At 39.5% G+C, this 27860-nt stretch overlaps 1 protein-coding gene across 1 annotated transcript in view; it reads right to left on the reverse strand.

Annotated features, from left to right (window-relative positions):
* Positions 1–4831, reverse strand: part of SYT10 (synaptotagmin 10) — a 33331-nt gene extending 28500 nt beyond the window's left edge. The window contains exon 1 of the mRNA XM_053977964.1: positions 4681–4831. Within this exon, the coding sequence (XP_053833939.1) occupies positions 4681–4831 (151 nt within the window). The remainder of the gene's footprint in view (positions 1–4680) is intronic.
* Between the last annotated feature and the right edge of the window lie 23029 nt (positions 4832–27860).

Here is a 27860-nt window from a genome sequence, read left to right on the forward strand (position 1 = left end):
TTTGGCACAGTTGAGCAGAATTTACAACCACTCTATGGGGTAAATCTGTTCTTCCCCCTCTCCTAAATAGATCCAGGCAGTGCAAGCACAGCCACAGCTCACACTGTTTGTGGATGTGCGTGCATTGTGTGCATGAACACAGTGTGTTCGAAGGAACCAGGACTAAATGTAAACTAAATCAGCTGCCATCCAGCAGGCTGAGAGCTATCAGAGAAGCTTCTGACAGCCAACAGGAGGCACATGGCAGCTACAGCAGGAGGACACAAGGCATTGCTTTTCGTGGAAGAGTGAGTCTGTATTACAAACTGGCCATGTGCAGGATGCTCCAGTGCTTTCTCACTCCCTCTGTACTTTTATAGCAAACTGTCAGTCAGCGGTAGGGTTAAAAACTTGGTAGGTTAAACTGTTATGTTAACAGAATAACTGTCAGTAGAATATTTACATGAATAACAAATGATCCCCTAGAAGCTGATGCTCTTTGCATGGTCAACTTTCAAAAATCAATTGTCTGACAAGCAAAGGTGCAAGCGTGAACATCACTCTCAAGATATTCACTACCCGCTCTAGTGGGCAAAAATATGTCCTCGATGTTTATAGCAGAGCTGGGTTTCCAGCTCTGTAATAAACATTTGTCACCCATGGGAACTGATAATGAAAGAGTAAAGTTTTGCATGACCAGCAGGCCTAAAAAAAGGCAAAGAGCACAAAGTACCCACCATTTGCAGAGAACATAAAATGAATTTTAAACATGTGTCCCTAGAGCAGAATGTCCAAACTCCTCTCATTATGCTGTATGCAATTGGCTTAATCTTCAGAAATGCTCACAACTGGGACCTTTGATGTGCTTAGTTCCACTGAAAATGAGGAGGGATGCTTAGCTGGAAAAAATTAATTAGAGTCCTTTGTTAATGAGATAGCCTGAGCCAAGATACCAGTATAACCACACTGCATATATGAGTTTGGGACAGTTATAGAAAATTAATAATTTAACAAGTTTAGAGATAAATTTTATTATGTGAAATCCTGCACATCCAGCTCCCATTTATTTTCCACCTTAGCTCTTATAATTGACATCTTAATTATTTTGCCCAAATGTACTGGAGGTGTAAAATAAAAACAAAGCAGCTGCACATCTAATTGAGCATTTTGGCAAAAATGCTATAACTTTCAGAAGAAAGCTCACAGTCATCTAATCATACAAAGGTACTATAAACCTAAACGGCTTCCTAATCTTTTCACTTGAGCATTCCCCTGAGATGAGCGAATTAGTAGTTCTTGTCATTACTGGGACAGAAAATATAACAACAGATGTCTGTATTCACTTGTCTAACGTTCTTATAAATTTACGAAAATTTCTGTCTTGTGAAGATTATTTGCTATGAGTTCTGTAGATTGATTGTTCATTACACTAAATATGTGTTGACCCAAGTATGGAGCAGTAATTGAGAGTCCTAAGGTGTTGGTTCTGACACTGAGAGGAAAAAAAAAACCTGTTGAATAATCAGTCATTTTTTTGATATAAACCTATCTGTTCCTTTATTGGCAGGAAACCTGAATATCTCCCCTTTCTGCTTTGTTGCTTCATTCTGTATACTCTGCCTTCCCAGAGCCATACTCACCCTTTTTTCTTCTGACTGTATCTCCAGCTTCCTCTTTGTTTATCTTTTTAATGCTTCTTTCTCTCATCTAGGCATATACACTATTAAAAAAAAATCACTACCCAGCATCTCTGCTTCCCTCTGAAACTTCTTGGGTCATGGGGTCAATATTGTCTCATATTTTGCTTTGAGCCTGTGATTGGGTGATGCATCTTCTGCCTCAAGTAGCTGATTCCTCTGAGAAGCTTGGCTGCTTTTAATGGTCTAGCTGAACAGAAAGCTATCACCACACTGACTAACATAACCATACCAATGCAGTTCTAGTTGCATTTCACAGTGTTTTCAACTTCCAGAACATGTTTTTATCCTTGTATTAAATAAAAATGGTCTGCTTTCCTTTTAACCATTGACTCTTTTACTTTCTGAAAGGTTGCTTGCACCGTTCACTCCTTTTCAAATATGTGTCTCCTCATGGTTTACAGAATCACAGAATATTCTGAGTGGGAAGGGATCCACAAGGATTACCGAGTCCAACTCCTGGCCCTGCACAGGACCATCCCCAAGAATCACACCATGAGCCTGGAAGCATTGCTCAAATGCTTCTTGAGCTCTGCCAGGCTTGGTACTGTTTAGACTTCTCTCCTTTAGTGACATCTCATTAGTGATTTTTGCCTATTCTACCTTTGTGATAATTTTAGGTAACTTTTTGAGATGAGGAAAACTGAATGAACTTACCATTTCCACCTTTAATGAAGAGGATCTAAGGTTGTTCAGTGCTCTGGACAGCATTATCTTTATCCATAGAGATGACAAGGAACTCTGTGTGCATTTGAAGAGGAGATATTGCATGGCTCACCTTTCAATGATACCACTTCTATCACCTTCAACTGTATTTAGGGTATTTCTGCTCATAAAATTGATGCAAGTTATATTCATATCTTGTCTACCTAAGTGTTTACATATTAAAATATTGTCAATTATCAACAATGACAGTATGTCTGGTCCTCCTCTGGAGACAGAGTATTACTATATGTTCATTAGCAGTGTTATTAATGAGATAATGCTCAATATACTGGGCATCTTAGTAAAGTTGACACCCATCATCTAATATTGGTTTCCTTTTAAGGGGGAAAAATTGAGATTCAGGAATTCAGCTGAGATGTGGTACCCAGTGGTTCCAGCTTCTGGTCTATTAACTATATTTTTTTCCCTAAGCCAACAACTGTAAGGTAGTTAGGGTTTACAAAGGGAAACCCAAGAAGATTGTTGACTTTCAAGAAATGTTTAAAGAGAAGCTCCTCTTATTATACACAATGCAATATTTAACCAAGTATTGAAGATTCACATTTTCTAAAAAACAGATCTTGGTTTACCTCATGGAATGTTTTATGTCCTTCATATCCCACCTGTTTATACACTGACTTTGCAGAGCCCAATTTTCCAGGCTCCATAGGGTAATGCTATTTTCATTCAACCTTCTACCATTCAGACCAAGACTAACACAAAGCATGATCAGAATATTCATGATCCGTGCTGGGGGAAAGGCTGCAGCCCCCTCGCCCCTCCTCGCCTTGCTTGGGCGGCTGGGTCGGGCTGGGCTGAGGAGAGCAGGGTCAGACAACAGTGATTTTGATCTGAGATACCACAAATAACCCGAGATTTGTGGTAAAATCTGTGGGTATTCAAAGAAAAGAAAACAACAACAAAAAGGCCATCTGCTGCGGTGGCAGCGACAGCACAGCTGGGACACCCGCTGAAAACCTGCTGCTTTACATGACCCAGTGTTAATTTATTTAATTTGCACTGTTACACTTGGCATTTGCTGGTCATAATGCAGGCTGTTCATTTGCATTTATGGACAGACAGTAGAGGTTATCAATCCCTTCTAGCAGAAATTAAGCTCAGAACTTCGAGCAACTTTCAAGCCCTGTCCTAAAAATAAGTGCCAAGGAAAACAAGGTGCCCAGGGAGCACCACACAGGATAATGTAATAGTGCAGAGTTGGTACAAAAGGTGCAGAAAATCCAGATATCAGGGACCAAAGACACCACTTTTAGGACTCGAAATCTTAGTTTCAATATGATAATTTTTATGAATTTGGAATCTTTAAATCCAATTTTTTTCCTTCCACGCTACCCAAATTTTCCTGGGCAAGTGACCTGGGCCGGACCGAAGCTGTGCCCTGAATCCACAGGTTCCTACTGCCTGTCAGATGGCTCTCCTGCCTCCCCCAGCGATGAGCGGAGAGGATGCAAAACACTCTAACCCCACTCAAAAAGGGGAGACTGCGGAGCGGGACGTGACGGGCTGCGCCCCGAGCCCTGCCGGCTGCCCGCACTCCCCGCCGCCCAACCTGTTGCCCGGGCCGCAGCGTCACACGCCAAACGCAGAGGGACGGCCGGGAACAAGTGGCGCGCCTAGCGCACGGATCCGCTGCCCACCCGTGACAGGAGCATGGACCGCAGCGCTGTGCCCCGCTGCCCACCCGTGACAGGAGCATGGACCGCAGTGCTCTGCCCCACTGCCCACCCGTGACAAGAGCATGGACCGCAGTGCTCTGCCCCGCTGCCCACCCGTGATAGGAGCATGGACCGCAGTGCTCTGCCCCGCTGCCCACCCGCACGGCCCCGCCAACACATGCAGCAGCAGCCCGGCGCCGAGCTTTCCGTACAAACTCCCGTCGTGGGGAAAACCTTGCCGAAGCCGAGCTGCGGGGGGCAAACGAGAGAGATGCGGGGCTATGAAGCCGTCTCCGGCGGCGATTTCTGTCCCTTCGGCACCTGTCCGTGCTCCCCGGTCCCACGTTTGCCCGCACCCTCGCCCGCTGCCCCCACGTTTGCCCCGCAGCGCTGATCCCCGCCCCGGCGGTCCCGGCGCTCCCCTCAGCGCTCCTCGGCAGCCTCGGCGGGCTGCGAGAGGGAGCGGATTTTAAAGCGGTCTGCGTGCCTGCCCCCCCCCTCCGCCCCCTCCGCACGCAGGGAAAGCAAAGGAAAAAGTTGCGCTCTCCGGCCGCCCACGCCTCGCTGTCCTCCCCGCGGCGGCGGCAGGACGAGCCCGGCGGCGGCGGGGCCGGTGCCGGTACCTGTGCCGCCGATGCCCTGCCGGGCGCTCTCTAGGGGGAAGATGCCGGCGCACTTCTCCCGCTCCACCTGCCCGCCCAGACACAGCTCCGAGATGATCTGCAGCGCCTTGTGGCAGAGGCTGCCCACGCCGTCCTCCGCTGGGAAACTCATCTTATGGCCCGGCCGCCGCCGCTAGGCCATGGCCGGCGCGGGACGGCTCCGCGCCCGACCCGCTCTGCCTCCCGCGGGGAGCGGAGCGGGGCGGAGCGGCGGCGGCGGCGAGAGCGGCGCGAGTGCACCGAAGAAGTAGTGAAGGAGCAGGGGGAGGCAAAAAAAAAAAAAAAAAAAAAAAAAAAAAAAGTGGGGGGGAGGGAAAGAAAAAAAAAGAGGGGGAAAAAAAAATAAACATCCACTTAGCAACGCCTTTTGTGGCTCCGGGCTCCGGCAGGCGGCTCGGCCAATGGCAGCCCGGCGCAGGGGGCGGGGGGCCCTCGCATCCCCCGGGAAACTTTTCCTTCCCCCGCCCCGCGGCCCCGCTCGGCGCGGTGCGGTGCGGTGCGGTGGGCGGCGCGGAGAGCGGCGGGCGGAGCGCTGTCCCCTCCCGGCCGCAGGACCACCGGCCCCGCGGGGCAGCGGGGACAGCGGCGCGCTCCCGGAGCACTCCTCGGCCGCTCATCGCGCCGCCAGCGCGAAGCAGAGCTGGTTCCCCACCGCTCCGCTCGTTTATTCCGAGGTGACCTCAGCGGGGTGATCTTCAGCTCGGGCCACCGAGCCGCGTCGAATAACTTCGTTGACCAAATCACCGTCACCAGCCCGCTTCTCCGCAGCGGAGGCAGCGGGACGGTTGACTCTGTCGATTTCTTTAACTTCTTAAAGGAGTTAGAGGAACTTTACGGTTGTCTGGTCTACTTCCTCAACAAATTCTGTATAACGTTGGGTTATTTTATAGATACATAAGTTGCAGCTACGGCGTATGTTTGAATATACTTCTAAAAATCAGTGCAGTGTATACCACTAGTGGTTATTTCAGTTATTGGCTGTGGACTGAACAAGACTTCATCTGTTAACTTGTTCATCTACTGACTGAAATTCTGACACAATTTTATGTTTGTGAGGGAAAATTCCTCTAGTTCGATAGCATACATATGTATTGCAATGTTAATTCTAACTAGGCATAGCTGGAAGGATGTCTGCCAGCAGTTTACTTAGCAGCACTATCTGTAGTCTGCTGCTTGGGTGTCTTGGTTTCATAGGCATGAGAAGTTAACTTCTGTGCTGCTGTGCTTTTTTTTCCCTCTGGATTTTGAAGCTTTTTATCTGTTACCTGTAAATAAATATCTCTAGCAAACTGTCAAGTTTAACAGTTGAAAACTTTATAACCATTCTTCAATAGCTGAATTACAGAATAAGAAAATGAATTATTATTCCAGTTTTAATTCTGAAATTTTATATTTTATATAGCATAGATACTTGTTAAAAACATAAGAAGATATTTCTAAACCCCAGCCTTTTGGTGTTTTGAAGGAGCATGCATTTAAACAGATGAATTTATGCACATGTACCTTTCAAAATCTTAGGAAAGTAGTAGATTGAGTTGTACACAAACTGTAACATCAACACAAAAAATCTGTTCCACAGAGTTTTTTTTTTCACAGATATAACACCCATTTCAGAAATATCAGATGCTACTAAAGAAATTGTTCCCCATTTAATGCCTTTCCTGAGACGAGCATTGTCAAAACCCTTTGTTAATGCTGCAAAATGTTCTGTCAAATCTTGGAATGTTTAGACTGTAACTAGTCAGGGCACAGAACTGTGGAGGTCTATTTGAAGACTCCTTTCACTCTCATAGGGAACTAAATCTGTATAATTATTTAAATAGTCTTGCTAGCAATAGAAATGTATGTAGATATTTTCATTAGAGTGAAGGCTGTCTACATCCAAACTTCAAAATATGAACATATTTACTGTCTGTGTGACATTTACAGTCCTGTTCCCAAAATTCTGTCATGCATCACCAACTAATAATTAAGCAGTCTGCTTATCTTTGAGACATACCCAGAACTCTAGCAAAAGCTAACAGGAGACACATATACATAGAAAGGGTCTTAATCAGAAATTGGTGTTAATGAGAGCAAGGACTGCATTTAAAGGCTGAGACCTAAGCTCCTTCACTTCTGAACTTTTCTACAGACTGTGCCCATGGATGTATCACACAGCCCATGAATGAAGTTTTTGGTCTCTAAAGTGAAAGGCAGCTTTCCACTGATTATAGTAAAGTTCCACACATAGACCAGTTTGCTATCCTGCTTGTTTATTTATGTAGTGAGACGTTGGTGCATTTCTGTATTGCTTGTCTTTGCACACAAGAACTTCATTTCAGTGAAAATCACACCATCTTGGTGTCATTGATATTATTGATACATACATAGATGCAGAAAAGCACAAATGGGTGTCTTCTACAGTAAATTAAAAAAAATATAAGGCTCCTGCTTTTGAAGATTTTCAGGTAGGTATCTGGAAGTGGATACCAAACTCATCTCTCTTAGATGTTCTAATTATTTTTTAAAAATGCTTTTAGGTATATAGCAAACATTAGCCACACTAACTAGTACCTTTATCAGAGGCATCTAAAGTATCTAAATCCTGTTCTTCAGTAAGTAGCATGGATAGAAACTAAAATTAATCAATAGAATAGTTTTTCTCAGTCTTAGTACTATGAGATTAGTTTCAACAGATTAATGATTCTTCTGGTGAGATATGCTGACTAACTTGTCCTAAACCAGTTCCAGAAACAACTTGTATTGTTGGAATCAAGTTATTGATGAAGAGGATGCTTCACTTTCCTATTGAGGATTTTAGTCTTAAATATAAATTCAGATTACCAATCATGGCATTTTTCTCCAATATGTTCTTTTAGTGGAAAACAACTTTTTCTGCATATGGAAGGACAGAACAGCTTGCTTTCAAGCTACAACTCCTACTGCTCTGATTTTCAATAGCCTGGCAATTTTTAAATTAATATGCAGCTGCACCGTGTGCCCTGGTATCCACAAAGACCATTAATTTTCCCTGTGGGAGTGGTCCCACATGGTGTTTTAGGACACAGTAACCTCTTGCTTCATGGGTTTCAGGAGGTGCCATCAGACTAGACCATAGCAACTCTTACTGTTCTGACTGCTGGTCATTACCTGGCTTGACAGCTTCCTGTTGACTAAGGGAGAAAATTACTCTCTTTTTTCAAATTAAATGCATGTATTCACATCCTCAGGTTGTCCATGAAGTATCCAACCAAAGGTAAGGGTTCTATGCTCTGGACAGGAAAAACATGGCAAAAATTCTCGGTTTTGTGAGAAGTATCCTTTAATGAGGACTGTGTTGGGGGTTTTGAAGTTTAGGCAATACAGGTAGCCTATATATAAATGCAGACAAAAGTTTTGGCCTCAGTCTCTTGATTTGGAATCCAATAAGGAAGTAAAAAAAAAAATCATTTGGGCTGGGGGAAAAGAGACATTTCAACATTCAGCTTTTAGGAAGCTGTGAGTAGAAGAAAAGATGGAAACTATAGGTTACAAACACAGTTTGCCTTTGCAACAGTTACAAATACATTATTCCCCCCCCCATAACAGCTCAGTAAATTCCTTGTAAACAGTAAAATAAACCCTGAAATATTAAAGATTGCTCTCCTTTATCTACATATTTTTAATCCTCTACTTTTGAGTAAGAAGTGAAGAAAAAAAAAAAAAGGCATACAGCAGTAGTCCAGGAGCCAGTCAAAGCTGAATGTTCCTAGCCTGCAAATTAGAAAGGAAGACTGCCATGAGCACATATGAACGGGGAGTCTTCCTTAGTTTAAGCAGTAAAAAAAAAAAATAAAAAAAATCTAATTTTAATTTTTTTTTCTACCATTCTTATAATTTTTTCTTCTTGCTTCCACAGTTTCATAATATGTTGCACTGCAGTCCTCCTCTGGGTTGCTTCTTCCAACTTCTAATTTACTGTGAATAAAACTCATAATCATAAAGAGATCTCCCCATATTTTGTCCAAACAGATGCTTCTTCAATTTTCAGAAATACTGAGCAACTGTTACTTTATTTTTTTTTTACACTTGATTTGGTGCAGTTGGTACTTAAGACCACAAATCTGAGCAGAGACAGTCCTTCAGGACCTGCACAAAAAGATGAAGCCACTTCTGAGAGCCAGCAGCTAATAATGTTGGCAGTTTTGTGAAAACATTTTTTAAGAGATGTATGGCATGGAAAAATTTATGAAGATTTAGTATAAGTCCTGCAGAATAATTGGCTAGGGACAGAGGACAAAGTGGTTACTACTCTATTTTATTTCAAATTGTGCTTTTTATGTGATACACAGCACTGACAAATTTTTGGTGTCTTGGAGCCCTACATCCACTGTGAGCTGTTGTTTGCTTTTTAGCTGCTAGCAGGTATTACATAAAATCCCTTTTTTTTCACTGCAAAATCCTAAGCATGGGGTGTGCTTTTATGGCTGTTTGAGCAGGAGGAATGGCAGAGCAACCAACTGGGAAGCCAGCAGATCCCTAGAGCTCATCCTGGCTCATGGGGAGAATGGGTATATTGGTATATTTTGGTCCTCACTTGGTGTGTCCAGTGGACAGACTGTTGGAAGATGGAAGAGGTAAGAAGGGCAAATTAAAGGCAATTTCCTCCTCTGATAGTTTTGCCTGTTTTTTTTTTTTTTTTTTTTGTTTTTTTTTTTTTTTTTTTTTTTTTTTTTTTTTCCCTTTTATGTCTGCCATTTCTCAGCAGAAGGGCTTCCTTGTCTCCTCTCTGTGGCTGTATTCACACAGCCTCTCATTTTTATCATTTTCACCTAATTTTTGAAGCAGAAGGTCACAGAGAAGCAACGTATTTGGGCATGTATGTGTGACATGGTGCCTTAAAAGCACATATCCTATTGAATCATAGCATGTTAACAAGCTCTGTTGCCATTTTTCTTCCTATTACCATCACTTCTTTCTCCTAGCTTCACTTACTGAGGAATGAGGTTGTGGCTGGCATTAGCCAGCTTTCTTCAGCTTCAGGACAAGATACTATACTGAAATCATGTTTTGCAAAGTTGGTTGGTTTGAAGAACCCATAGAATAATAGGAAAAAAATATTTTTCTTCTCTCAGCATACTTTTCAAAGTTTTTTCCTGAAAGCCAACTTTCTTAAAATACTCTCTGTATTGTAATACAAGGCAACCCTAAGCTTTGTTGAAATAAGGTATTTTTTGCTACTAGAATTGTTCAATGCAGCCAGGTTTTGCTGATTAATTTGGGCTATTCCTCTGCACCTAATGAATTTCTGTCTCTGTGTGCCTTCTAGTGATATGGCTGTGAGCATGCTCCTTAATGATTTTCAAGCTCTATTATCAACCTAAACGCAGACACAAGGAGCTTCTTTGGTGAATATAATTTTTGTTCCAGTTTTGTTCCTCTGTACATAATTTTCATGGTAGAGTGCCTCCTATAACTGTTCCAAAATTATTCTGCTTAAAAAATACTTAATTTAAAAATCCTGATAAATTAAGGATATTGTGGCCCATTTGGTTGCATCCTGCTCCTACAACAACACTATTCAGTGAATGTATGATTAGGTCCTAATAGAACAGCACAAAACTCACTGAAGTAATTTGTGGCAGTGCAGATACAGCAAAAACATTTGCTTTGAAGGGCAACACTTTTGCTGCAATACATTTAATTCATATCCTAAGATAATTAGAATAAAATAGATTAACTATTATGAAATAAACACCTGTTCACCTGCACTATCAATAGCCACTGTGGAGATGTACATGTAGATAATAAAATTATTACATCTATATAGATCATTAAGTTCCACATAAAAGAAACAAATAATTGCTACTTAGCATTGTCAAAAGAGTAAAGCTCCATGCTTTTAGAGGACAGCAGCTCTGCCTCGACATTCATTCATGATAAATGAGCCTCATTTCAGCATTTGTTGAGCACAGGAGACCTTTATCCTGCGACATTGTTCTATTCCACTGTCATTATTTCTTAATTATCTCTGTCATCACTAGTTTGGAGCTTGGTGTATGTTACTGGCCAAATTCAGCTTTGACTTAAGTGGGTCCAGGGTCATTTAATCACAATAGAAATTATGTTCATTTGCATCAGGGCTTTGCTTGATTCTCAGCTCTTAACCAGTAGATCATGGAACAAGGAACAACTTTCCTTGTTCACAACAGGTGCTGGAAAATAACTTTCAGAGTGAGAAGATGCCATTCACACATCTGGGGATGAGTCTCACCCTGCTCCCTTCCTCCTGCCCTTGTCACCTGCCCCTCATTCTGCTGGAAGACAGGCAGAGCTGCCTGAGGGGTGTCTGACATGTCCTGCAAGCTAGGTCTGCTACTTGCACAGCGAGATGTGTACTTGGAAGGTCTGATAGTGGCAGCAAGAACAGCATTGTCCTTGAGCATCCTCAACCAGAGCAGTCCTCTTAGGTAATTGAGAACTAATCTGATTCACCCTGCTGTGCCTTTTGCACTTACAACTCCTGCTGGGTAGTATTTTGGCTGGGTCATGGAACCTTAGCAATGTGCCCAGCCATCAAGCGCTATCTCATGTTCTGGTTCTCAGAGAGCCAGTTTCCCACCTGGATCATGGTAAATAAATTCTGTTGGGTTTAAAATGACCTTTTCCATTCTCTAATAATTTGTAATTTAATTTTTTTTTTTTTTTTCAGTGAGAGAAAGGAGCTAATCCCTGGTAATTCTAATTAACTCTGATCAACTCTGATTTTCCATAATCATTCAATTCAGGGATTTCTTCCTAGCCCTGAATCACTGCTTTTGTTTGCAGTCAGGGGAATAAGTCAGACACAATACCCAAAGACAATGTATTAGTGCCATGCAGAGAGCTGTTTATGGGGTCTTCTATCAGCAGAGTGAGGTTGCTGCTGACTGGAGTCTTTGGAAGGGATGAGGGCTGGCAGGGTGCAAAGCTTCCCAGAAGGGATGGGAAGGGTGCACACAGGGCCATGGCATCAGTTTTTTTCCAGCACAGGCTGACAAAATGGGCAAGTCTGCCACACCAGTAAAAGTGTGCTGCAAATTTTTGCCCTCATCCTCAAGGAGGTGAGATTTCCTGGTGGAGACCCACAGCTGAGGCTTTGCAAATGGCTTAAATAAATGGTAGGAATGCTGATGCCTTCCACCTCACCTCGAAGTCTGGTTACCCATCTTGAGCTAATAATCATATCACAAAGTACAATATTTACAAATTTCCTGATCTCGTGTGTGAGCACTGGGGAGATTGACAGCAGCAGAACCTGCCTAAAGGTCGCAGTGTTTAATATCTGTGAAGGCTGTATTAGGGCTATTTTATTTTAAGCACACTTTTATTTTTAATGTTTATGAAAAAAAAAAAAAGTTTCAGCTTGTTTGAATATGTTGTCAGATTGCTCCAGCACATTGATGAGAGTCTGTGGATGTTGGAAAGAATAAGGATATAGGGAAGTATACCCACAGGAACAACTCAAACATGTAGAAATCATGTCTCAAATGTGGCTGAATCGTGAAGGTTTAATCAAGATTTCATATCATAGGTCTCTAACTTGTCATATAATCATGGTATATATATATGAACAGTATTTAAATAAATAAATTCTGTTGAGGCACAAAGTGAAAGAGGTGGAAGCAGTTTCAATCATTCTTGGTAGGACATCTGAGTCTCTAAAACATGTGATTCACTAACTTCCATGGGAAGATTCTCCTGATTCTCCTCTCTGTGTCCTTACAGGGAGGTCTTGTAGTGTTTCTTTAATTCCAGAAATAACTATCTGAGAAGGAACATGATAGCACTGTAGAGGATGTTTTACCATTTCAAAAGAAAACCTATACCTGCAAAATGGCATTGCTACATTTGTTTTTCAGAATTAGTTCTCACAAGTGCGTTTTCTATTAAAAATGTTTTTCTTGAATGGTTTACAATGCACATAGTCAACGGCAGTGAATATAATGATAAAATAATATAATAATGCTTGGAGAAAGTCATATATTACCTGACTGAGAGCAAAATTCTGGACTACTGCAATTACAGTATCTTCCATTTACTGTAGAATTCAGAAGTCAAGTTTTAAGGGAGAACCACTGCCAAATAACTGTGAACATAGAGTGTTTCATATTCCTAACTGTAAATGATGCATTTAGGGAGAAAACCTGGAGATGAACTTTAAAAATACACGTTTTAAGGGAAAAGTGGAAAAAAATAAAAGAAGCTTTTTTTGTAAACTTAAAAGCTTTTGCATAAATTCTGAGTCAGGCACTGTAGACAGCAGTTTCTTCTGCTCAAAAAGGATAAATATATGGCTGCACTCTTCTCTATATCAAATTGTAATTTGATTTAATGGAAAGAAGCTCACAAAGAAGCCACTTGTAGGTCTAGCTATAAGACTGGTACTATTTGATGAAGATTTCATATTTTGATCTATTTCAGAGCAGCCTAAAATCTCTTTTTAATATACACTAATAGATAGTGAATTGTGCCTGTCCATCAGCTTAAAATCTGCTAGAAATCAGAGCTCTTGAGTTCTGAAGGCCTTAGCCCATAAAAGAAGAGTGCAGAAGAATTTCTTTGTCTTTCCTGTATTTAGCTATCTACAGTGTAGATCTGTTATCTGTCATCTGTTCATAGCTTATGGACAGAAATGGACATGGTACTGTGAATTATCTGAGTCCTCTTACTTGCTACCTTCAGATGAGATAAATTTTTCTTTTGGCATACCTATTCTCCATTGACTGTGAAGGGATGGCCAAACAGGAACATGAATTGCAGTGCAGGGCAATAATTCTAACTCTGAGATTTAGAATTTCAGTCTTCTAAGAGAATGGCACTCACAGAAAGCATGAAGGTGTTGCAATATTCCATGAAACTATGGAAGTAAGAGGTTCTGGGGAAAGGGATTCCCCCTTCACTAGCCTTCCAGTTCTCACACAGACTGATCTCATGGGAGTTTTTGGATTTTTTTCATGATGAACATCATCTGTGGTGGAAGTTGCAGTCCAAAATACTTTTGAAGTCTCCTTGTAGAACCTTTTCCTTCAGCTACTCATCTTCTGGGAAGCCAGAACCCTTCCACTGGTCTCCTACATGAGAATGTGACTCGCGAAATATCCATGGGTCCAGCTGATATTGCTGTGTGGGTATGTGGAATTACTTACAATGAATACAGGTGTGCCCTCTAGGAAGTGGTAAATCTGTTCAAAAAATGAACTCAAACTGGGCTGGACTGGAACATCCTTAATAAAAGAAAAAAGTAAATGTGTGCTTCTGCACACTTGCAAATGCACTTGTATATGTGTTATACACATTCTGTGTGAGGAATAAACCTAAATAAAAACTATATTTGTCAATTTTTCTACATCATCAACAAAATAATATTCTATAATTTCTAAATCTGAAGGTAATCTGAACTCATTAGAGAGAACAGCAAGGCTGGGAGCTAGTGAACTAATCATTTTATAACAATATTTTTTATGGCAGTGATGGTGAAAGTGGTTTTTGTGGAAGAAGGATCAAGAGGATGTAAGGGAACATTGATATTTGAGATCCATTTAAAAAAAAATTAAAAAGTTGCAGTGCACAATATTTATATGATATTTGGTGAACAAATCTAAAGAAGATAGAGTCTGAAATAGGAAAAAGACTGACCTGATATGAGTTGTAGTCAGCTACTTGAGTGAGAACTAACAGCAAGAAGTTCTTCAGAGGAACTAAGGAAACATATTGGAGAAGTTAAAATCAAAGAAAGTGTAAATAAACTTTGCACCTATAAAATAAAAGATAAATGAATGTTCAAAGTTATGCCTGCTCTGACTAGCAAAAAAATAATCCCTCCAAATAAGCAGAAAACTTTGCTTAAAAGCTAAGAGAGGTACTGAAAAAAAAAAGCACGATAGAAAGGAGGTGAGACTGACACCCAAATCTTAATGAACAGTTCACTGTGTCCAGAGAGAATTGGTGAAGGTGGCCAATAAAGTTCAGAAGCACTGAGCTGTGATTCAGGAGCAGGTGACACATCATATTTATTACAGTGAGATGGAGAGAGCTCTATTGGCAGGGGATCTCTAGCTCATACACTTGGGTTGGCAGTACGAGATAACAATCCCTTACCCATATTTAGTAACCAATATGATGAGGAAGCATCATACTTTGCTAGCTTCATCAACCAGAAAATTATGCAATTAAAAAAAAAATTATTATTTTTAACTTCAACAAAAAATCTGTATGTCCTTTGGCTGGGAGTAATCAAAGATGACTCGATTTTTAAAAAATATATGCCAATATGCTATAAAAAACTAAAAAAAATACAATAATGCAGCACTTCAAAGTATGAGTTTTGCATAATCTCTATTGAGCAAAGCCATTATGGTTCATAGTGGATGGGAAGCTTGTTGAACAGTAAGGATTCAATTGGCATTCAAGATGAACATTTCATTTTAGCTGTTTAGGGAGACAGAGATTTGCATATTTATATGTATGTATATGCATAAAATACATGTATGAATCTAAAGCTGGTTTTTTTTTTTGTGTCCAAATTTCAGCCCCCTGCTGCTTTAGCTTCCTCTAATTTATTGTTGTCCTACAGCAGCAGAACAGTCCTGAATTTGTCTGTGTACCTGATTAATATTATACAGTACCTACTCAGGGCCAATCCAGAGCCACTTGAACTAATGAGCAGATTCTTGTTAAGTTCCAGGGGTTTTAGAGCAAACTGTCAAGAGATGCTTGTTACTCAACAAATACACTGGATTCCTGCTGTTATACAATATTAGATAATAATAAAAAAATGTGTTCAGAGAGTCGGAAGCAGAAGGCACAAACACACCATATTTTAATATACACATAAACACATTCACATAATGCATTTATCTCTGAAGCAGTAAATTTGCTCTAAAGCCTTTCATGTATCAATACATGTGTCTTTTAAGAATGTACAACTCTCTACTGTTTTTTGTTAGCATTATAGCTTTGGGTACTAAATAATTAATCACTTCGTCTTACTTTTCAGTAGAGGGCACTCAGAACAAATCATAGATCAAAATAATGCATAAAAGACACTAAACATAATGCAAAGTATTCATTAAAAACTCTCCTGTGTCTTAAACAAGGCTACTATATATTTACATCTGTTTCATATGATAAGCAACTCTATGAAAAGATAAAACTTTTCAAAACTTGAGCTGTCTCTTGTGTACCTTCTTATGTGCTTCACAGTGTGATGTAAGCAAGCTATTAAACTTTGAGAAAAAGAAGTTTGTTCCATTTAATGGATTAACTAGCCAGGGTCTAATAAAAAATTTAACAACTTTGTAATGAACTGAACCTGTCCTCTCTTTCTGGATATAATGAATAGTATGTGTAAGTCTTGGTAATAGACATCATTCCCTTTTTTGGTACAGCTAATTTAAAACATGTAAAGTTGAAAACATGCAGGTTTTGTTTCCAGCAGAAACTGATCTGTATATGAGGGGAAAAGGGTCCTGATGCCTCACTAGCTTTATCTAACTTTTATGCCAGTATAACTCTAATGAATGCAGCTATCACATAATTACAAAAAGAGCAATTCTGTGTAAATCTGGATAAAACAATTTGATTATGTTGGCTTTCATGAAGAAAAATGCAGATTCAAATGAACTTTATTTTAAATAAAATTCAAGAAAAGAATCAATCTGTGTCACTTAGAAGACTTTACAAGGCCATGCAACAAGTAACAAGTAAATATAACAAATGTAAGGCATGAAAACTTTTGATATTTTTATTTGTTATATAAGAGCTCCATTTGGCCCAATAAATAGAAAGGAAAGCTGTATTTCTTGGGTTTTTGGGTTGGTTTTTTTTCTTTTTTTTTTTTCCCCACACAAGTATCTAAACTTAGGTTATGTATCTGTAGTTTATAAAATGGGTGCTTTTTGAGTTAATAGTTAGTAATATGACCCCACAACTTTTGTACACACAAAGTGTTCCATGAACATGAAGGGCTTCTATGCTTATATAAATATGTGTCTATCATCTACTATGTCTGGATTAAACCCAGAAAATGGAGGTGTGCTCATCTGTTTCTTCACTGAAAAAAAACATCAATCACATAATTTTACTTATTTCTTCCAAAGATTTTTAACCATTTTTTTTTAATCCTTGTGAAACGGTAAAACTGCAATTTATCTACAGATTATGTACACCAGGACAGCAAATTTTCTTATGGCTTTCCCAGTGGGTGATTCAAATTTGATCTGCTGGAGAAGAAGGAAATTCCATCTGCACGCTAATTCTTCACTGGGTATAACTTCTTGAAAGCTGGCCATGCTGAGGTTAATCTCCAGCACACTATTTTTGCAACCAAGGGACGAGGAGCATTGATATTTGATGTGTCATTAATATGGCACTCCCCCTGCTATGATAGTGATAAGTTTCTATTAAACCAGCACTGGTAATCATCCAGAACCAGGCACCAGTTCTTTGGGACTAACCACTGGGTATAAGCAGGAAAATTGCAAACTCATTTTATTTCTGAGCTAATTTATCACCAGGATGTGAGGCTGCTTCTGCAGAGGTGAAAAGCTAGAAAACTAATCTACCATGCTGCTAACTCTAAAGGCTTAGCCAGTCCTGTCTTGCTGTGTGACATAATTCAAGGCTTTTATTGTTTCAAATATGTAACCCTGGTGATTTAGGTATTGACTTTAAAGATCATCGCAGAAGAAAGTTTATTATATTATCTCTCTTCCATGTCAGAAAAGTACATACTGTGAAATTAAAATAACACATCATTTCACATTAAAGGAAGCTAGTCTGTGCTCTAGATTGATTAGTGGGGAAAAAAAATCTTTATCACAAAGCAATTTAAATGTGTTTCATAAAATTACATGTTATGTTTGAAGACTGTGACTCAAAAAGAAATACATACGCATGGTTTTGCTCTTTGATACATCCGTGTGTGTATTGTATTTTATGTTTGTGTGCAAGCATTTTACACTCCTACAATAATACTTAGGATTGCTTCAGAAATATAAATGCTGAATAGCATTTAAAATCAGTTAGAAATCAGAGCTCTTGAGTTCTGAAGGCCTTAGCCTATAAAAGAAGAGTGCTTTTTTCCATATTGCATGGAAGTACCTTGCAGTATAAATTCTGACAGCAAGCACTGGACACACAAGACACATCTGCAGCCCTGGTGTTTCAGATCACCTATGCAATTCCAGCAATTCCCTTGTTCTGTGCTTTACTTTGCATCTTGGGGTGCTCTCAGAGTTAGAAATCGGATTCCTTTCTAAGGGAAAGAACCTTGAAGAAGAGATCCAGGATTGTGCCTAACACCCTATATCCACTGTTGATTATACACCATTCATTCATTCATTCATTCATTCATCCATTCATTCATCAGGGAACCACTTTAACTTCATGCAAAATGTGACAAGAGCACTGGGTTCTCAACCCCAATGGTTTCATCCTGCACAACTCTTTTGTGCTCTACTTGTAACACAGTCAGTGCCCAAATAACCCAAAATCTATATACTTTAGATATCTTATTAATTTTGATTAGTATTTCTTGGTCCATAAACCATGCAGGGGCAGTTCAACATGAGCATTCAAAAGCTGAACTATGCTTTATATTGGCTGATTTAAAATGTGTATTCAGATCAGATGGGAAGCTTCGTATCCTGATTAACTGAAGATGGGAATGGAATATTTTATGTTTAGAAATTCAGTTTGCTTTCCACAAATATTCTCCAGTGGTCACTTAAAGCTCAGTGTTTTATATATTTCTGCAAAAAAGATGTTTGCTGTAAAAGTCAAACAAAAAAAGGTTCATGATTATAAGCATTGTGAGAGCAAATTAATCTTAGAAATGATTTTACACTCTTTGCCCAGGAATAATTTTGTCTGCATCTCTTTCAACAGCAGACAACAGAGGTTTTGATTGTTGTAATACACATTTATAATGTTAAAATATTAATAACTACAAGGAACTTAATTATTTTCACTTGAAAAATAAAATGTTAATGATGGCTGGAGGAATCGTTGTTTTGCATAATGGCATCTACTGTAGCCACACAATAAAATGCCAAAAGAGAAGAATACTTATCTTTTTTTACTAACATAACACATTTTACATTACTGAAAACATGATTTTTCAAAAAAAGTCTGTTCCTACTTAAATATATGTGTCATTGCCCTCATCCACACACAGCTCTAAATGCTCTTATGTGGATTTTTATACCAAGAGGCCACACCTGCTTAGATAAATGAATAAAAGGAGGAATTTAGAAGAAACTGTACATGCCAGCCACATGAAAAGATGTTTTAGAATGTGCACAAGCTTTGATAGATGCCCAAACAGCATGGGCTTTTTAGGCTTCTCAAGGAATTACAGAATTCACAAACAGCACTTGTTATAAGGTTAAATTTTATTTTAATCTTAATTCTTAAATAAAATATGTTGGTGAAAGAGGAAACATTTTACTCTGCAAATTTTTCTACATGAGCTCTGTTGCTGGGTCTCTGTGTAGCCACAGAAGATCGTCAGCGCAAAGCCATCTGCAGAGCTGTGGTTTTTGCACTGCTTTATCCAATCTGTATTCAGAAGATTTAGAGATTTAATGGCTCAGTTTTTATGGTAAGCATAAATCAGAACAATCACCAAACTATGCCAAATTACCCATGTGCTGTTTGGCATCTTTTATTTTCCTGTGTTGAGGTGGAACTTTTGTAACACCAAATTTGTGCTCACATTTACCTCAAGAAAATACATGCCTTGAATTCTTGAGTAATGAATGAGCATGTTTGTTACTCATACACATATTTTTTTTTAAAATCTCATCATTTATAATTCTATTTAGAGCTTGTCTTGAAATAACAGTTTATGTAAGAAAGATTTTTAGGGCATTTTCACTGGTCACAAACGCTAGATTTCAAATCAGATATATCCCAATAAGCACGTTATTATCAATTTTATTTAACAGTTACATGAGAAACTTGTGGTCCTGTTTCCTAATTTCTAGAACAGAATTAAAATAACATTGGTCCTAGAAAAGCTTATGCTTTTTCCCAGCTCTGGAGAAGAGAGAATGAATTTTTTACTGTGAGGATGGTGAGGCACTGGCACAGGTTGCCCGGAGAGTTTTGGATGTCCCATCCCTGGAAGCGTTCCAGGCCAGGCTGGATGGGGCTCTGAGCAACCTGTTCTGGTGGAAGGTGTCCCTGCCTGTGGCAGGGGGTTGGAACCAGGTGACCTTTAAGGCCCTTTCCAACCCAAACTGTTCAATGATAAAATGGATTTGAGCCTACTGAGGATTTTTATGCCTCCAGAGTAGCTACTAAGTATTTGTAATCCTTGCTAAATCTGAATTATATTTGGCTATGGTGTAAGATTGTGTGTCTTACTGCCGCAGATCACTGCAAATATTTCAGCAGGAGGAAAGCTCTAAGCCCCACATTCTTTTGTACATATTCATATTAGCCTAATGATGCCAGCACAGGCATGATAAGGATAACAAAGGAGTGCAGTCACAGTGCTGTCAAACTGTATAATGCCAGTGTCCATCCACCTCCTTATCTGCTTTCAGACATAGCAAGGTATTTTGGAAAGAGTGCAAGAAACACAGAGAGTTCTTTGCACTTCAGAAAAAGACTGCAAGATCCTCCTCTGTCCACCAGCTTCTAACAACCTTCCTGATTTACAGTCAATTAAATGTGCTAACAGCTGCCAAAAGACCTCTCTCTCCTGAAATTTTCTTTCCTGATCTAGAGTCAGGGTTCTTCAGACCAGTAGGTGCATACCTCTAATTAAAAAAAAAAAAAAAAAAAAAAAGTTTTGTTCTCCAGAAACTTACATTTTAGCTCAGAATCAGAATCTATAATACACACATATTTTTGCAAATTTCCTAGGTTAAACTTTAAATCACAACACCAAAGCACTGCGATGCAGCCTTTTCCTGGTGCAGAACAAGGTCACCCTGCTCTTGTGTGCTCACAGCCTGGCCCCTTTGTTTCCCAGTCTGGTGGCACAGTGCAAACCCACCCTCAGTGCTGATGCTAAACAATGACTGGAAGAATATGAATCGTGGCCAGCCCCCTGCTATTTTTGCTGGAGGGCTAGAAAGCAGTAGCTCAAAGAGAAGACACTGAATGAAATATTTAGGCATTGTCATGCCTCAAACTAGTGCAGCAAGTTCTTTCAGAGCTTACCTATCCTTTCTGCTGCTAAGAATTGTAGTCAAATTCCTGCTAGTGCCTCTGGGTTGATGAGGCAATGAGATTATTATGTACACAGGCAAGATAGGATAAGATTTTCCTTTTACAGGCAATAGCAAGATTTCCTACATGAGTTCCAGAATTCATTATTCTATTTGATACAGGAACAAAGTACTATGCTTAAAAGAATGAGAAATGAAATGTGCCCTTCTAGGTGAGCTACTTGTTATTCCTAATGATCAGGTGGATGCCACCCTGAGCAGGCTGCAGAAAAGAAGAGAGAAGAATGGTGTCCACCTGCATGGGTAAAACCATGTTACAGATGCAAGAGCACATTCTAAGCCAGGCATTGCTCCTAGGAGGTTAATTTTTCCCAAGTCAGGACAATAAAATTTTCAAGGCTTCTGCTCTTGAAACTTGTTTTTACTTTATCTAGAGACTTCCAGCTCTATTAATATTGCATTCCTCCAATACCTTCAGAAGTGTGGACACATACAGGAGTCTAGCATTTCTACTTCAGAAATTTGAAGAAAATAAAACTCTCCTAGAAATGCAGCACTTAAAAGTTTAAATTTCTTTTAGTGCCTGCCTTTTCACAGAAGATCTGCCTCACAAAAAGGAAAATTAAGATTTTCCTTACAATCATTGTAAAGGAATCATTTATATAATTTAAATTTGAGTTATTGCAGTTGATTCCTTTTTTTTTTTTTCTTCTTTTGTTAAGGTGGAACAAATAAGTGAGGATTGTTGATCCTTTACTGTAGGCCAAGTCCCAAAATAAGGAGAGTATTGGTATACTGAGCCTTGCAATGATCAGGACTCTTTGTAGTTCTGTCTCCATTTGCAAAGTGTTATTGACAAGGAGAGGAAAAGCAAGTGAGCAGCTTTTGAGGGCTTCTTAATCTCCAATTAAACCAATTTTTTCACTCCGGTGTGGCAGATTACTTCCTTGCCCATTTTTGGCACAACAAAGAAATCATGTAAGGGACTTTGCAGCTGGAATAAATACTAGAGGAGACTGGCAACGGGGTGGTTTCATGAGCTCTCTGGCTACTGACCCTAATGGCAGTTTAGCAAAACAATCGAACCACCAATCATTGGTGGCTAGAAAAGAGAACACTGTTACAATACTTCAGTTAGGGAGCAGAGAGGAGTGTGCTGAAGTGAATAAATCAGTTATAAATTATGACTTTGTTGGCCCCACATTGGGCCTCCCCCTGTTGGCTCCCCTGAGAGGGGAAACCCTCCTGGAGCAGTTTCATGTCAGGAAAAGGAGATGCACAGGACTTTTTTGGTCTTCAGCTTCTTGTTAATTGTTATTTTATCAAAACTTCAGCATGCTATCTGCACCAGATCCTGCATGCAGGAAAACAGTACAAAAATGGCTAACTCTTTCGTGTTACAAGGCCTTTTGAGCCTAATCAAAAACTAAGTTGCCCAATTAAGAAGTGACACCTAAATTATTTTCCTTTCTAACCCAATAACTGACCCCTAAAGACCCACAATGTGGATTTTTCTACCCAATTACAAGATACCACCTAAACCTATGAAGAAGAAGGAAGAAGGAAGAAAAAGGAACACAAGACAACACCCATCTTGTTCCCATCTACAACATACTAAAAATCCTAAAACCTAAATTTCTCACCCAAGTGACATACTATACTACTCTCTATAATCTATTTCACACTTTTGTGGTCTCTAGTTTATTTTGAGACTTTGGAGGCCTTCTCCATGAATGAGGGTCAAAGTCAGTGCGCTTCCCTGGCAGTCAGAACCCCTAAGGGCAGACAGAGAAATATTCACCTTACCCTGGGTTTCCACATCTCCCCCTTCTGTTTGAACCAAACACTCCTTTGACAACCTCATTCATCATCCGTCAGACACATCAAAGTAGACATGGCACAAATATTATAAGGACTACAACACCAATCAGTACAAATTTACCTATCTTCACGAATTCTCTTCATGCTGGAGCAAGATTAAACCAATTGAACATGCCATCCAACCATGACCCATTCTCTTCCCTGAGTCTGGCCACTCCATCTTCCAATTGTTGTATGCTTTCATGAATATATTTTGAAGGATCAGACAAATTCATGCAACACATTCCTTCAATTTCCTCACAATAAATATGTAAGACCAATCAAGTAAGGTAGTAAAAATCTAAGCCTGTCCTCACATTTTCGAGAGGCAGTTGAGTGCGTTAATGCCAGGAACAGGGACTGCAGCTGGCTTTGAGACCAGCTCCAAGGAGACCAGCAGGGACCTTGATGCCCTGTAACTTCTGATTTGGGACTAGGACTGCCTGTCCAAGGGCAGTGATATAAATCCTTGTACAAATTTTTTATAAGTTTTATACAAATGTAAAAATTTTGCCCCAAACTTAGGTCCATCCAAATGCAATGTCTGCTAAATAACATTACAAAATCCATCTATCTATGAATCCATTAGACAGCATCAGCTTTCCACTGCTGATCTTCCACACCAGTGTTTGGCATCAGACATGATTGTTCCATTCTGCAGGATTTCTACAAAGGCTGTTTCTGGTTACTCATATGAAGCACCACATTCTGTAGCTCCTCAAGTACAGGTTTGGCAATGAGGAAATAGATGTGGCCATTTTAAGAGTAGTGACCGGTTCTAGTGACAGTGAGGTTGCCAGAATCTGCCAACACTTGCAGCATTTGGCAGGAAATTACAGGACAACATACACTGAAGAAATGGGAGAAAATGCAGGGTAAACTTGGATATTTCTCCCCCATGTCCTCAGCAGAGGAAAGGGAGTGATAGAGCAGCTCTGGTGGACAGCTGGTACCCAGTCAGGGTCAACCCATCACAGCATGTTATGTATCAGTTTGCTTGTGACCAGCAGTGGGAAAAGGAACTATTACAGATAGGGCATGGTGGCAGGTTGAGAGCTTCAATAGGAAGTATTTGGAAACAAAAGTAGAACTGGTAAAAATGGATTTAACCTAATTATATAATTTCTGTATGAAGACCCAATATGGCTGCATTCTGTTTCAGACATTTTGGCAACTTCAGGATGCAATTGCATATCTGGGCTAAATCTTTTTAACTGGAAATAGCAAATAATTATGCTCAATCCATGCATGATGACAGGAAAAAGATGAGTTGGGAACTTTTCTGCATCTAAGGCTTTCTACAAGTGATGAGTGGTCAGTACAGATTTGCCCAAAATCCCAGGTGCAGGTATTAGATAATCTGTTCTATGAAATCACTTGATTTGACGTTGCTGTGATATTGTTGATGAAAAGACTATACATAAATGGTAATTCAAAATGTCTGTCACAATCAACTGAAACAAAAATTCGCTCTGCTGCTATAGATTCTGTAAAATGATTAACAAAGTGACAGCTTTAAAAAATGTTCCTGTTACATTTGTAATGAAAGAACTGCGGTGTAATCTGTATTTTGCTGTATAGGAAAGAATAGAATATAATGTATTATCAGACATGGGAAAAGACAGACCTAAGAGCTTTTACAGGGCATTAAACACAAAAATTAAATAAATTTTGGATGGTGTTAAGCCTTCCTAACAGTCCAGAACAGGCATAACATGTCAGACTGACTTTTAATAAAGAAGTGATTCTTCTACTATTTAATTTCTTCAAAGCTAGAAAATTTTAAATATTAAAATATAAATAGATTTTTAAATAATTTTCATTGAATTAAAAAGAGTACTTTCTAAAAATTTCAGAAAAAATAGTGAAGAAGCAAAGTCTGAACACAAAAACCACAGAGAGCATTGTTAGGTGGTCAGGGACCTGATCTTTGACTTCACTGTGAATGATTGTGGTGAAACAAAGCACCTGGAATGTCAGAATAACTAATCATCTGGAGATTTCCCAGAAGATACCTAAATGCTGGAGATTTAAAAGTTCATCACAGCAAGGTGATCTTTGTGGCAGAAAAAATGCTCACACTGAGACAATCTGCAGGAACTAAAGGAGAGTCCTTACCTTCTGCACTGTCTGCAAGCAAGAGCAGCCAAACATTTCTAAAGGCCAGGAAGGCACATTAACCATATTAACCTCTGAAGTGCAGCCCAGCAAGCAAGGGCACCTCTTCAGGGTCTTGATTGGCTTTGAGAACGTCCTACAGGGATCCAAAGAAATTCTCTGGCAGGTTTGTGACTTAGTTGCTGTCTTTTCAGTCAATGCTGAGTGACATAGAGGGTCAGGATCATCGTCTTGGAAAGCTAGTTACCAATCTAACCAGTACAGGAAGAGCAGCCCTTTGCAGACTTTGCTTTATGTGTCTACACATAAAACTCTTCCCCTGACAGCTCCAAGTCAAAGAAAGGAAGGCATCTTTAGGCTGCAATTTGCTCTTGTGTGATTTCTTTTCCCGAGAACCACAGGCAGCTGCATAGTGTTTTATCTACTGAGTGCCACACTTTTCAGAAGAGTTCACATCGACCTGCTACTGCTTTTTATGTACAGTGGTATAACGTGATGTCCCAAAATTCAGACAATACACAATGGGTAAATGTGGGTGGAAGTATAGGCTACAAATGGTTACTAAAACAGAGTTAAATTTTCAATTTAGAAATTATTATTTTCAAAATTATATTTAGGTTTATTGATGTGTTTCCTGACCTTCACAGTGTACCTGCTTCCCTAGATCTGTTCAGTACCATGCCCTATTTTGGTTTGACTGGGATTGTTTTACTTTTTAGCTCCTTTTGTTCACAGAGGACTTTAATTTCATGGTTTTTCCTTCATTTGAAGTAATGATATTGTCAGTGTGTAGTGGTCTTTTTTATGTGCTGGGCAGTTCAGCACTTTTAAAATATTTTTTATAAAGGTTGTTTTCATTTTGTTTTGTTTCTGCATCAGTTACCCACTTTTTATCTTTTCTTCAAGAAGATCCATGGCTCTTTGTAGCTTGCTGTGTGTTTATGAGGATGCAGCACTGAATTTTATGTTTGCTATACTTGGTCAGAATTTTGAGTCTTTATAAATTTGAAATTATTCCTTTGACTCAATATTTTGGTTTATGACACTTTTAGTGAGATAAGAATTTGAGCAACTGCATCTTCCACGATTAGGATTTAGAGCCATTTGAACAAAGGAGAGGACTAAAGAAGCAATCACTTTATTAATAATGAATATCCTTGATCACAGTGAGGACTAGTCCATTAAGGAACTCCATAGAAATGAGAATCATAGAGTAGCCAAGGAAACAATGAAAAACTTGGAGCATGTCCTGGTCAGGTATGAACAGTGGTCCTTGCACCTTTTTCCACTATGAGTGATTATTAATTATTAAGTATGGAGGTTTTTTAGATTTCCTTATTCCCTCTTGAACAGTCAAGACCATGAATGAGTTATGGCTCAGTCAATTTGATTCAATGCATATCTTTCCATTAAGATCATGTAAGTGTAAAGGTTTAACTCTTGTCTCTTAGGAAATCACTGTTTTCTCCCTTTCTGTTATGAATATGAAAGTGTTCATATGCACCTGCACTACCATGCTGAATAGCACAGCTTCAGAGACAACAACTGCTCCAACTAAAGGAGCTGTCAGCATTTCCCTTTTCATTCCTGACTTCTCCATTACAAGCTCAGAAACACCACACTGAATTTCTAAACAGAAGGATCAAAGCACAGCATTCAGGAATTCGGTGGCAGATTTGTTTGGCATAACCAAGGAGTGAGACCATTCTGGAGGGTGAATGCTCTGAAAACTGTTCAGTTGGACCTTTGATTTGTGTTCCGTGTGTGGACCTTTGCTTGTATGCTGCTTTGCTAGACCAGTGGAAAACAGTTTTAAATATCAATGATAGAATCTAAATTAAGTCTGGGTTTTGGCTAGATTCCTCTAGGTACTTTGCTACAAACCAAGTCTTTGTAATCCTGTGGTGAGCTTTTGGGTACTCAGGGTGTGATTCACCAGGTTCAGCAGATAGCATGCAATCTGAGAAATAACTGGAACTTTATAGAGGTAAAGACAGAAAAACTTCACTCTTCCAATCTTCTTGCCTTTTATTCACTGAAGCCACTTTAGAAATGTAAGTGCTTCTCAGAATTTAAGCAGACAGAAGTTTAAATAAGGTGAACTTGTTCAACTTTCCCCTAAAATCTTAGCAACACTTTATACTGCTAGAAGCACAAAGAAGGGCCTTATTATTCCCTTGACAGGTAATTTTCATGCAGAGAAATAGAAATTATGAGTTTGAACTAATGATGGTTATCTTGTTACTCCTTTGGAGAATTTTCCTTCTATAAAATAGGCTAAGAATTCAGCCTTCTCTATACACAAATTGTCGTGATCTGGAGAGGTCAAGGTCATGAGCAGAGAATCAGGTCACATTCAAACTGCAACCCACCTCCATTTCTTTATTTATTTGATGTCTTTTGTGGTGGCTGCAGTAATGCTATTCCTAAAGGCCACTACAAAGATGGAGAGGGAAAAATGGGAGTGGTGTTTCATTCTACTACACAGAAAAGATGAGGGAATCTCTGAAGCACTGATCTCCCTAAAATGCTTAGGAAATTCTTTCCATTTGCTTGAGCAAATGGAGCTGCAGCTCCTTCCTGAGGATGTGGGTGCTTCAGGAGTTTACATCAGGCTAAGCTGACTGTTCTTTCCTTAGCTTCATCAGTGGGTTGGGACATTGCACCAACCTACATCTCCTCATGCTGACCCTGTGTGCTTTTATTGCCTTAAATAAAACAAAATATTTAGATACTATTTATATCATGGCTGATCAGCAGAGACTGTTCTTTGACAAAAGGACATTTAAGATCAGTGTGTGGGCTGCAGTACATCTGAGTTATCATTTGTGTTTTCACATTTCACATTTCACATTCACTAATTTTTCACAAGCTTCTTCTTCAATTGCAAATGTCAGACTGTCATGCAGGAATGATACTGTAGATATATATTTTAGGATTTTATCAAATATAAAGAAAATATTAATTCTCTAATGCTGT

This window comes from Vidua macroura, chromosome 5 (genome assembly GCF_024509145.1).
Source record: "Vidua macroura isolate BioBank_ID:100142 chromosome 5, ASM2450914v1, whole genome shotgun sequence".
In the NCBI taxonomy this organism is placed as follows: Eukaryota; Metazoa; Chordata; class Aves; order Passeriformes; family Viduidae; genus Vidua; species Vidua macroura.